This window comes from Salmo salar, chromosome ssa16, assembly GCF_905237065.1.
Source record: "Salmo salar chromosome ssa16, Ssal_v3.1, whole genome shotgun sequence".
NCBI lineage: Eukaryota > Metazoa > Chordata > Actinopteri > Salmoniformes > Salmonidae > Salmo > Salmo salar.
The window spans coordinates 15,269,809-15,282,090 of record NC_059457.1 but is presented as its reverse complement, the minus strand read 5'-3'; the positions used below and the strand labels follow the sequence as shown (position 1 = coordinate 15,282,090).

Here is a 12,282-nt window from a genome sequence, read left to right as displayed (position 1 = left end):
GTGGCCTCAGTGCTGCTGAATGGCCCATTGGCCCAGGAGCTTTAATGTATTGTCAGCCTGTCTGTCACTGAGGCTGCCTGTCACTCAATAAACAACCAGGTCTTTTTTATATATATATATAGAGAGAGATATATATCAAATAGCTAAATTATCCATAGCATGACCATCTTAAAACAATTCCATATGTCAGCTTAGCACCCCCCCAAAATGTCTTAGACTAAAGAAGTAAGTAACCATACCAAACGTAACATAAACTCATTTGAGTGTTCGGGATTTACTGTTACTATGTTACGTCTAGTCTATGAGACCAGGCTGCAGTAAAGGACTACAGTGTAGCCTTATAAGAGTAGCCTACAACAAGAGAAACATCTAGTCAAATCAAGTCCCTGTGATCAATATTCATATGTGGGTATATATATAGGTTGTCTAGGGCCTAGGGGATGGACATTGTGTATTGACAGTGGGGCCGGAATCTGAAGCAATTGCTTTTTTAGTCTTCAGCGTTTTACCGTAAATGCGATCTCTGTGAATGTCAGGGAAATTGCCTTTAAAAGGCACATTGTTGGTATTGCAATGCGCTTGACGACAAAGGGCCTCTGATGGAATCCTGGCCAAAGTTTTACAACACCAGAGCATTCTCTGTAGGCTATCACATTTTCTGATTTCTTAGTATGGGCCTACCCAATGAAAGTGGCCTTCAAGAATGTGGAAATGTAAATTTGACCTAAAAAAAGCATCCTCATGTCCTGCTCTCTCCCTGTAGACTTAAGTTAACACCTGCTGTTGGGATGTTGTGGTCCCCTTGACCCCTAGTGTGTGATGTGATGAAAGAAATAAAAGCTGAAATAAATCATTCTCTCTACTATTATTCTGACATTTCACATTCTTAAAATAAAGAGGTGATCCTAACTGGCCTAAGACAGGGAATTTTCACTAGGATTAAATGTCAGGAATAGTGAAAAACTGAGTTAAATGTATTTGGCTAAGGTGTATGTAAACTTCCGACTTCAACTGTATCTCAGATTGGCCAATAAAAATAAAAGATTAAGATGGGCAAACGAACACAGACACTGGACAGAAGAACTCTGCCTAGAAGGCCAACATCCCAGAGTTGCCTCTTCACTGTTGATATTGAGACTGGTGTTTTGCGGGTACTCTTTAATGAAGCTGCCAGTTGAGGACTTGTCTGTTTCTCAAACTAGACACTAATGTACAGTTATGGCCAAAGGTTTTGAGAATGACACAAATATACATTTTCAAGGTTTGCTGCTTCAGTGTCTTTAGATATTTTTATCAGATGTTACTATGGAATACTGAAGTATAATTACAAGCATTTCATAAGTGTCAAAGGCTTTTATTGACAATTACATGAAGTTGATGCAAAGAGTCAATATTTGCAGTGTTGACCCTTCTTTTTCCAAGACCTCTGCAATCCGCCCTGCCATGCTGTCAATTAACTTCTGGGCCACACCCTGACTGATGACAGCCCATTCTTGCATAATCAATGCTTGGAGTTTGTCAGAATTTTGGGGTTTTTGTTTGTCTACCCGCCTCTTGAGGAGTGACCACAAGTTCTCAATGGGACTAAGGTCTGGGGCGTTTCCTGGCCATGGACCCAAAATATAGATGTTTTGTTCCCCGAGCCACTTAGTTATCACTTTTGCCTTATGGCAAGGTGCTCCATCATGCTGGAAAAGGCATTGTTCGTCACCAAACTGTTCCTGGATGGTTGGGAGAAGTTGCTCTCGGAGGATGTGTTGGTACCATTCTTTATTCATGGCTGTGTTCTTAGGCAAAATTATGAGTGAGCCCACTCCCTTGGCTCAGAAGCAACCCCACACATGAATGGTCTCAGGATGCTTTACTGTTGGCATGACACAGGACTGATGGTAGCGCTCACCTTGTCTTCTCCGGACAAGTTTTTTTCCGGATGCCCCAAACAGTCAGAAAGGGGATTCATCAGAGGCAATGACTTTACCCCAAGTCCTCAGCAGTTCAATCCCTGTACCTTTTACAGAATATCAGTCTGTCCCTGATGTTTTTCCTGGAGAGAAGTGGCTTCTTTGCTGCCCTTCTTGACACCAGGCAATCCTCCAAAAGTCTTCGCCTCACTGTGCGTGCAGATGCACTCACACCTGCCTGCTGCCATTCCTGAGCAAGCTCTCTACTGGTGGTGCCCCGATCCCGCAGCTGAATTAACTTTAGGAGATGGTCCTGGCGCTTGCTGGACTTTCTTGGGCGCCCTGAAGCCTTCTTCACAACAATTGAACCGCTCTCCTTGAAGTTCTTGATGATCCGATAAATGGTTGATTTAGGTGCAATCTTACTGGCAGCAATATCCTTGTCTGTGAAGCCCTTTCTTGTGCAAAGCAATGATGACGGCACGTGTTTTCTTGCAGGTAACCATGATTGTCAGAGGAAGAACAATGATTCCAAGCACCACCCTCCTTTTGAAGCTTCCAGTCTGTTATTCGAAGTCAATCAGCATGACAGAGTTATCTCCAGCCTTGTCCTCGTCAACACTCACACCTGTGTTAACGAGAGAATCACTGACATGATGTCAGCTGGTCCTTTTGTGGCAGGGCTGAAATGCAGTGGAAATGTTTTTGGGGATTCAGTTCATTTGCATGGCAAAGAGGGACTTTGCAATTAATTGTATTCAGTCACCTGGAATGCATTTCACTTAACAGGTGTGCCTTGTTAATTTGTGAAATGTATTTTCTTCTTAATGCGTTTGAGCCAATCAGTTGTGTTGTGACAAGATAGGGTTGGTATACAGAAAATAGCACTATTTGGTAAAAGACCAAGTCCATATTATGGAAAGAACAGCTCATATAAGCAAAGAGACATGAAGGTCAGAACTTTGAAAGTTTCTTCAAGTGCAGTCACAAAAACCATCAAGCGCTATGATGAAACTAAACTGGCTCTCATGAGGACCGCCACCGGAAAGGAAGACCCAGAGTTTCCTCTGCTGCAGAGGATAAGTTCATTAGAGTTACCAGCCTCAGAAATCGGCAATTAACTGCACCTCAGATTGATCCTTACCGAGTTCAAGTAACAGACACATCTCAACATGAACTGTTCAGAGGAGACTGCGTGAATCAGGCCTTCATGGTCAAATTGCTGCAAAGAAACCACTACTAAAGGACACCTCATAATAAGAAGAGACTTGCTTTGGCCAAGAAACACGAGCAATTGACATTAGATCTGTGGAAATCTGACCTTTGGTCTGATGAGTCCAAATCTTAGATTTTTGGTTCCAACCGCCGTGTCTTTGTGAGACGCAGAGTGGGTGAACGGATGATCGCCAAATGTGTAGTTCTCACAGTGAAGCATGGAGGAGGTGTGATGGTGTGAGGGTTCTTTGCTGGTGACACTGTCTGTGATTTATTTAGAATTCAAGGCACAGTTAACCAGCATGGCTACCACAGCATTCTGCAGTGATACGCCATCCCATCTGGTTTGCGCTTAGTGGGATGATCATTTGTTTTTCAACAGGAAAATAACCCAAAACAAACCTCCAGGCTGTGTAAGGACTATTTGACCAAGAAGGAGAGTGATGGAGTGCTGCATCAGATGACCTGGCCTCCACAATCACCCGACCTCAACCCAACTGAGATGGTTTGGAATGAGTTGGACCGCAGAGTGAAGGAAAAGCAGCCAACAAGTGCTCAGCATATGTGGGAACTCCTTCGAGACTGTTGGAAAAGCATTCCAGGTGACTAACTCATGAAGCTGGTTGAGAGAATGCAAAGCTGAGTAAGTGTGTCCAAACTTCTGACTGGTACTGTGTATGTTTTTTTTAATTAAATTTTATTTTGAAGAAATCAAATAAAGTATGTTGGAAAATCAAACAGAATATCCCCATTCACCACTAATGACTTTATTTCAGTACATATTACTAATACAAAATGGTCTGTACAAAGGCTAAAATAGGTATTCTTTTGCATAGAAGGAACAGTGAGATTAAAGAAAGCCAGAATGGAATGGCACAGTAAACTCTACTCACTACCAAACAGGAAGGAGAGAAGGAGAACAGATTAAAGGCCTAGATTCAATCTGTAGCGCTAATGATCCGTGCTCTTCCGAGATGAACATTTTAAGGTAATTTCCTATTGAGCCGACATATACTGCGTTTACTGTGACGTGGGAGCATTGCCTTTACATTTTAATCGCGCTGTAGCGTGGATCTTCAATGCTATGGATTGAATCTACGCCTAACTCGGGGTGAAGCTCAGTAGAAAAATACTCTTGTGCTCACAAACAGTAAAAATACTAGATAAAATTGCCAATTTTATAGGACACATCTGTAGAAACCAACTCGAAGAAAATCAGAGCCATAGATATAGTGAGATACAGTATATAGAGATATATCTATGTATGGCTCAGACTATTATTATACTGCTCAATGTATACACTTCCCCCCCCATTCCCCCTTCACCAATACACATGTAAATGTTGGACTATAAACTGGGCCTTCCTGTATTATACTTATGCTAAAATGTTTATTCTATTCTACTGTAATTTACTTTATGTTCATATTCTCATCTTTTATTATTTCTTACTGTTGCGTTGTTGAGAAGGAACCTGCAAGTAAGCGTTTCACTGGACAGTGTATACCAAGCGTATCCCGTACATACGACCAATAAAACTTAAAAACTGACAACTGTCATTTGAGTTTCTATTGTGATTAGTTCGTCACACTGTCTGCAGTAGCTGCCCCTTCGGTTTCATTATCTTTAAATGAGCATGTATTTTAAGGGAAGATGCTGTTCATGGTTTCCCTTGATGTAGCCTAACTTCTGACTGCTCACTCACTGATTCACTCCGTTCAATATACCAAAATAGTATAAATTATTCCGAATCAAACCCTACTTTAAAAACGATACTTAACGGTGCCAGGAAAGAAACACAATAACGTCAGTCTTCAAACATGAAAGGCAAATGAGCGTACAGGGTATAGTGGGATTTTGCGACACACTTTCCTTTATTTAAAAAATATTAGGATTTAAAGAATGAAATGTAGTGCACCACCTAATATAGATATTCAGAGTTCTTTTACATGTAGCAAAAAAAAAAAATCCACAGGACAAGGCTGACAGAAAGCAGATAATACTGCGGTTTGCCATGACACTACATCAAACACACCATTCAAGAGCTTACATTTCAGAACAGCTCAGATAGTCAGCTTTAGTTGTGAGGGATTAGTGAAGAGATTATAAAAATATGTCAAAGGTGGTAGAAATGAGCTGCTTCAATAGCAGACAAAACCCCCAATAACCATTCTTCCCTTTCCATCTCCAGTCTGTGGCAGTGTTTCCATGTGAAGAGAGGGAAAAAATACTTAATGCTCATTCCAAATCCACGAATGAAATGCATCCTATTTCTCACTACAAGCTGCAATACTGTAAATTAAACTAGCAATACAGTACTAACCCCAAAAAACACATTAACATTTTGTTTACAATGCTCCTGAATTAAAAAGTACAAATGCAAACAATCTATCAAACAAATAAAAGATGAACAACATGAATTAATGGGTAGGAAATTAGTTAACGCCCGTACAGCTGAGAAAATGACTTCCATAAATAAACAGTCAGAGAGAGCGTGGGTGTTAATATCATCTTCTGTCAATATCAGAAGATGCCAATGGGCATTAGGTTAATGGGGTCCTTCCTATTGCAGATGTGCAACAAGAACAGTTGATCAGTTGTGAAATTAGAATATTTACTCCCAGGACTAGAATAAGAGTAATGCAGAAAGAGGAATTATGTTGCTCAGTCAGTGTCATCTGAGATTTAACACACTCCATAGGGCAGAGTTGGGCAGGCATTTACAAGAACGGTACAGGCATGGTTAAAGACATACCGCAGATAATAGAATAGAACATCCTAATGTACACAAAATGGATGACATTTTTACGGTCATTTCAGATTGAGCCGACATATGCAGTCTCTGTGAATGCGGGAATATTGACTTTAAATTTAAATCGACCTATAACTCGGATTTTCTGCAATACTTTTACGATGCAGATTGGATCCAGCTCTTCGTATAGAGAAACAAAACTGCAAACATGCAGTATGTATTGATCCTCCTACTCAGACTGCATGTTCCTCCCTCAAAACAGGACTGGAATAAATGCCTGCGGCGAAGTTAAGACAGGAAGGTGGTTAAGGTTGCACCTTAAAAAGGAATAACGTTCCGTTCCTGTTTGTCTTCAATTCCCCCGTCTAACTATCTGTCTATAATCCCAAGGATATAATACTAATGTTCTCCGGATGACAGACGGTGAACGTCAGACACAACAAAGCCAAGTAGAACCTAGTAAAAGAGCAGATCGTATAAAAACAAGAGACAAAAACAGCTAATGTACAACAACAAAACATCATAAAACACTTGTGTTAAAGTGATAAACTTCTCCTCTATGAACATGAACAAACAACATTTGTTTGATAAAACACTGAAAAACCACTTGACGGTGGGAGAATGCGGGAAGCAAAGACTTGAATGAAATCCTTTCCGAAGAACAGAAAAATGTCAATGGTAGAAAACCGACATTTCAGAGATGGCAGTGACAGTTACACGTTACGTGAATGACAACGGGAAAAACTGTTTGGGATTTTGAAATGATTCTTGAACGAAGTCTGACATATGGACTGTGTAAAGCCAGTTTTGTATCAGGATTTTTATCATGTATATCTATCTTCATGCTGAAGTGGCTATCCTGCATTTCATTCAACATCTAACCCTTCCACCCCAAATCACTTCACACAATGTCGCAATGTCAGACTTTCACAATACAATAATGATCGCAGATCTGATCAGTTGAGATGAATGTGCTCTTTAGTCTATGATTCTATGATTATCAGATGCAGTATTACTTCTGGGAGCAAGCAAAGTGGCAGAGGGTACAAGGATGTAGGTACACAAGGTACAAACCTGTTCTTACGTGACCGACGACAACTGTCACATCTCTACAAATGTCAACCCTGGCATGTACCTCGCAGCATTTGCTGGAGCGATAAATTGTGCCGAATGTTTGTGGATGCATCCAGGCAGAGGATGTGAAGCGCTCATGCCAGTGCTTTACATCAGCAGCTGTCATGTTTTTCCTGTGGTTGTAAAACATGGATTATGATGGGGGCATCCAGTGAATCAGAGACAGAAAGGTCAACAACAACTATCTGAGCCTGTGACACAGCCATGCACAAAACCCACATCTGCTGCAATCTACCACTATGTAGAGTATTGTACATCCCAATATGTTCAAATTAATATTTAATGAATGACCTTAGATGGTCCTGAAGATGATCCTTAATGCAGACAGAGTGTGAAGGCTAGGCCGCAGTGTCTCCGAGTTAGCTGCGTTTGGCAAAATGTCCTTTACCTCCTGTCCGCCTCCTCTATCCTTCACACGACCTCCGCATGTAGCAGCAATGTCAGAGTTCTTACACCTCTTATCCCAAGCAGCATCCTAGCCTCTAACCTTCCTGCAACTATAGGATGAGATTTTAGAACTGAGACACTTCTGGTCCCGATTATCTAACTTCTAACCAAATTCCCCAAAGTACAGTAAACATCCAGTCAGTTCAGCCAACCTCCCCTCCTTCATGTTAACGATAAGTCAATGAATTGATTACTACAAGCAGAAGGTTGCAGGTGAATGCTTCTTTAAGTTCCCTCTACTTCTGCATGTTGACATGTTAAAGGAAAACGGGGCCATGTTCATTAGGGCATGCAAAGGAAAATGTTTATGCTACAAAAATGACTTTCTTATCGTAAGTCCAGGTAGTCCTAAACTGTTTCAGTCCATTTTGTTCCATTTAGTGCCTAATGAACATGACCCTGTTGGTAAAGCCCTCCAAAGCAGTTTAGAGTGTAGTTATCTACGTACCCTGAAACCTACCCTTGTTCTTGTACTAAACAGGACTCCTGCTGTTGAACCGCACATAGGCCACCGTTGTAGCGCTAGTAAAACGACTTGTCCTACAGGGCGCGTTGCCATATCCGAACCACAGCCTCGCCTTTTGATCAGACTCCCTCCCTTCCACCCACTCTGTGACTGACTGACGCAGGGGAGGCGCTTTGAAAACTACAGCAGCAGCATCCAGACTACAGGTGTAGACACATCATCACTTAGTCTAGCAGGAATGTCAGTGAAAATGTGTACTGTGAAGAGCTTGTCGCTCCCCCCTGCCGTTCTGAAAAAAGTAAGAGAGAGAGCGAAAGGATGCGATGGAGAAAGAGAGGGAATAAAAACTAAAGAGTTCAGGCATTCCTGGAGAGCTTCCATCCTGTAGGTTTTCGCTCCAACCTTAATCTAGTGATTCTAATAATTAGCTGGTTGATAAACTGAATTAGGTCAGTTACAACTGGGGTTGGAGCGAAAACCTACAGGGTAGCTCTCCAGGAACAGGGTTGGAGCGAAAACCTACAGGGTAGCTCTCCAGGAACAGGGTTGGAGATAAAAACCTACAGGGTAGCTCTCCAGGAACAGGGTTGGGGAGAGAACCTACAGGGTAGCTCTCCAGGAACAGGGTTGGAGCGAAAACCTACAGAGTAGCTCTCCAGGAACAGGGTTGGAGCGAAAACCTACAGGGTAGCTCTCCAGGAACAGGGTTTGGGCGAAAACCTACAGGGTAGCTCTCCAGGAACAGGGTTGGAGCGAAAACCTACATGGTAGCTCTCCAGGAACAGGGTTGGAGAGCCCTGCACTCTTAACTTGATTCCTCTGAAGTGTAATTGTTTCCATCACAGGAAAAACCTCTCTGAATCCAGGGCACCACCCACTTAGGGCTCATGGCATTATAACCTTGACCTATGACCCATCCCAACCCCTGACCATCCACAGCAAGGATGGGCAACTCCAGTCCTCGGGGGCCTGGTTGGTGACACATGTTTTCCCCAGCCACTGCTAACACCAGACTCCAATAATCAACTGATCATGGGTCGTGTGCTACCTGCTCAGACATTACGTGCCACGTCATTGACTGTGTCATCAACTGACAGATTGTTTTATCATATGATGTGGTTAGCTGATACGTAAAATACCTATCCAGGCATTGTAATATCTGGCATGCGTCAGCAACGCCTGGGCAGAGGAAGGCGCCCATAGTCTTCAGTTTAGATTAATGCAATTAGTCTAATCAGGTGTGTTATTTATAGGGCTAGGAGAAAAGTGTGACACCAGTTCACTCCCCTAGGACTGGAGTTGCCCATCCCTGATCCACAGCAAATCATCACATCTCATCACAGGCGGCCGTAATGTCTGGAACGGATTAAATAGCATGGCATCGAAAACATCAAACACATAGTTTCCATTCGTTTGATACCATTCCATTCACTCCATTCCATCCATTATTATGAGCCGTCCTCCCCTCAGCAGCCTCCTGTGCATCTCATCCATTCCACACCTCTGATAACGGATAGCACTTAGCAAAGGGCTCTCCAACCCTGTTTCCGGAGAGTTACCCTCCTGTAGGTTTTTGTTCCAACCCCAGTTGTAACTAAGCTGATTAAATTTATAAACCAGCTAATTATTAGAATCAGGTGCACTAGATGATGGTTGGAGTGACAACCTACAGGATGGTATCTCTCCAGGAACATGGGTTGGAGTGACAACCTACAGGGCGGTAGCTCTCCAGGAACAGGGTTGGAGTGAAAACCTACAGGATGGTAGCTCTCCAGGAACAGGGTTTGAGAGTCTTGACTTAGCATTTCAAGCACTCCATTTCATAGGAGCATAAAGGACACATTTAGAAGAAAAAAATCATACTGTATTGGGGAAAAAATTTTGTCTGACATTTTCAATGAAAAAGGGTTCCGGGGAGTAGAAAACTAGCATACCATGTCGGAGCCTTTCATCATTTACAAGGGAAAGAAGAAGTTAACATGAACCATCAACACGACAAAATCCATGAAAACCTGGAGACTACAATCTAATTTTTCTTTTCACCGCTTTCTTCGTCTTGCAGGGGGGATGTGAGCATTAGTAAAGCTTCCTGCAAAACTATTAGTCCAAGCGCCCAAATCATTTATATTTACTTCTGAACAGGAGAGAGACGACATAAGACATCTTCCAGTCCCATTTATCTTTGGCAAATGAATGGTGGAGTGGACAGAGAAGAGGACAAGGGTGACACAGCTGCAGTCTGTACAGGGTTTCTGGGAAGAGTGGGGAGTAGGAGGCTTTGTGATACAGGAGGTATGGGGGGGGGGGTCATCCAGAGTCTATCCCATCAGGCAGTACATGGGGCTCCTTTCCCTGTGTGCTGTCTGTCCCACGCTAAGCGTCATACTTCTTCCCTGTTCTGTGGATTTGGTGGAACAGTGTCATGGAGAACGCCATTCCCAGGAGCTGTAGAGAAGGAGAGGGATAAAAATGAATTTTATCTTTGAAGTCTCTATAAAAAATGTTTTATCATTATTGTATCAAAGTCAGAGGACACAGTGAATGGTACAGTGCAGCCAGTTCTGAGTGATGTGAGCAAACTCTTGTGTTATGTACTCTGCTACACTAGGTGAAATACATTCACTGCTTGTGCTTCTGGGCTTGTGTTGCGTTTATGACACTGAAGAAAAATCCCCCAGCAGAGTTTGAAAACAACCCACATTTTCCTATTTCCAAACCAGGGATAGAGATTGGCTACCTCCTCTCTCTCTCAGGCCGTCTTGAAACATCAAATATAACAACATGCCTCTGTATCTCACTGATGAAATACCGTGAGATAAGTGAGCACATTATGTCAATGAGGTAAATTATGATGCACCGAAAAAAGGTTTATTCTTTGAAGTTTTCCATTAAGAAATAGCCTGTGATACGTAGGACTACTTTCACATCAAAGTCAGGAGGCTGATCCTAAAGCCATTATCTGAAGCAGTCAGGACTGGAGTGAGTAAAACTCTTTATTACAGAACATAACTGGGTTCAAATACTATTTGAAATCTTTCAAAAACAGCGTTAGCCTGCCCAGAGTGCCATATGGGCGGGGTTTACGGTTTTTTGACTATTCTATTGGTTCCATTGTGCCAGGAAAGCTCAATCAAGCCCAGCAAAATTATTCTAAATAATTTCAAGTAGTATTTGAACCCAGGTCAGTTACACATGCAGACCACACTTACTGTAGCTGGAAGTTCGCTAGCTAGCTACCGTAGGAAGTATTTTGCTACTGTGATTAGCATTAGCCTCTGGGAAGCTGCTGCTGACTTTCCCTTTCGTTCCAGACAAACTTGGGTCCATATGCTTAGGGATACCTCCTGCCAGTCTCACCTAATATCTAACACAGTGTGGTGAAAAAAAGCTAACAGTTATTGTACCAGGCTCTTGAGCAATGCCAAGCACACATCACAGATCAAACTCCAAACTCCAACCCCTACCCTGTCACACACAGACACACACCCTGTTCAGTATGTCTGCATTAGAGATGCACCTGTAGGGCAGAGGCTTTGGATTAACTCATTCGGACTCTCCCCAGCTGGCTCCAGCTTACTCTACAGAGAAAAGTAGAGGTCTGAAGCAAAGTCTATCTATGGTTCTAGGTTCCATATTTTGTTATTGAACAGATAGGACACTAGTGTGAATACAGAAAAGATAGGAGTTTGAGTCAAAGGGCAGTGGGCCGGATACAAACACACGCCGGCACTGGCATACACGTGTGCCAACACTAACCGCTGGACCACACAGGCCATCTCTCTGCAGACTGCCCTTTAATGAGTCTCTTTTCTACTACTCTCTCGGTAATGAGCTAGGGAATGTTAGGTGGTGGGGTCAGGCCAAAGGTCAAAGGAAAAGTAAACTATGTACAGTGTATTATCCTGCTGCTGCTGGCTCAGCCTTCTATATATCCTCATTATCTCTCTCTCATTCTCTCTTTCTCTACTTCTCTCCTGCTCTCTTTCTATCCCTCTCTCAAAAACACCCCATGCAACAGGCGTGTTTGGGATTTCATAATGTGTGTGTGCAGAGAGAGCGCAGACCAGCCCTGTGGTACAGTCAAAAATCATGGTGACAACTCTACTTCTATACGTTAAAGAGCTTGGGCTCTCCTGCCTCTGACACAGAGTAGGTAGGGCAGAGCAGAGAGGCAGCTGGAGTTAGACAGGTAGGCAAGACAGGAAGGGTAGACAAGGAGGCAGACAGGTTGGGAAGACAGGTGCTTTAGGGTAGTCAGAGAGACACACCACGAAAAAAAGATAGTTAGACAGGTACGTTATGGTAGACAAAGAGTCAGACAGGAAGGACAGACAGGAGGAACATAGGGATGCAGCAGGCTGAGATCTCTT

The 12,282-nt window shown here is 42.8% G+C and overlaps 1 protein-coding gene across 4 annotated transcripts in view; it reads right to left on the bottom strand.

Annotated features, from left to right (window-relative positions):
• Window positions 1-3,867: 3,867 nt before the first annotated feature.
• tspan9a (tetraspanin 9a) overlaps window positions 3,868-12,282 on the bottom strand; it is a 288,735-nt gene continuing 280,320 nt past the window's right edge. For all 4 annotated transcript variants that reach the window (XM_014147922.2, XM_014147923.2, XM_014147921.2 and 1 more), the window contains one exon: window positions 3,868-10,357. In XM_014147922.2, the coding sequence (XP_014003397.1) occupies window positions 10,286-10,357 (72 nt within the window). In that variant the 3' untranslated portion in view covers window positions 3,868-10,285. The remainder of the gene's footprint in view (window positions 10,358-12,282) is intronic.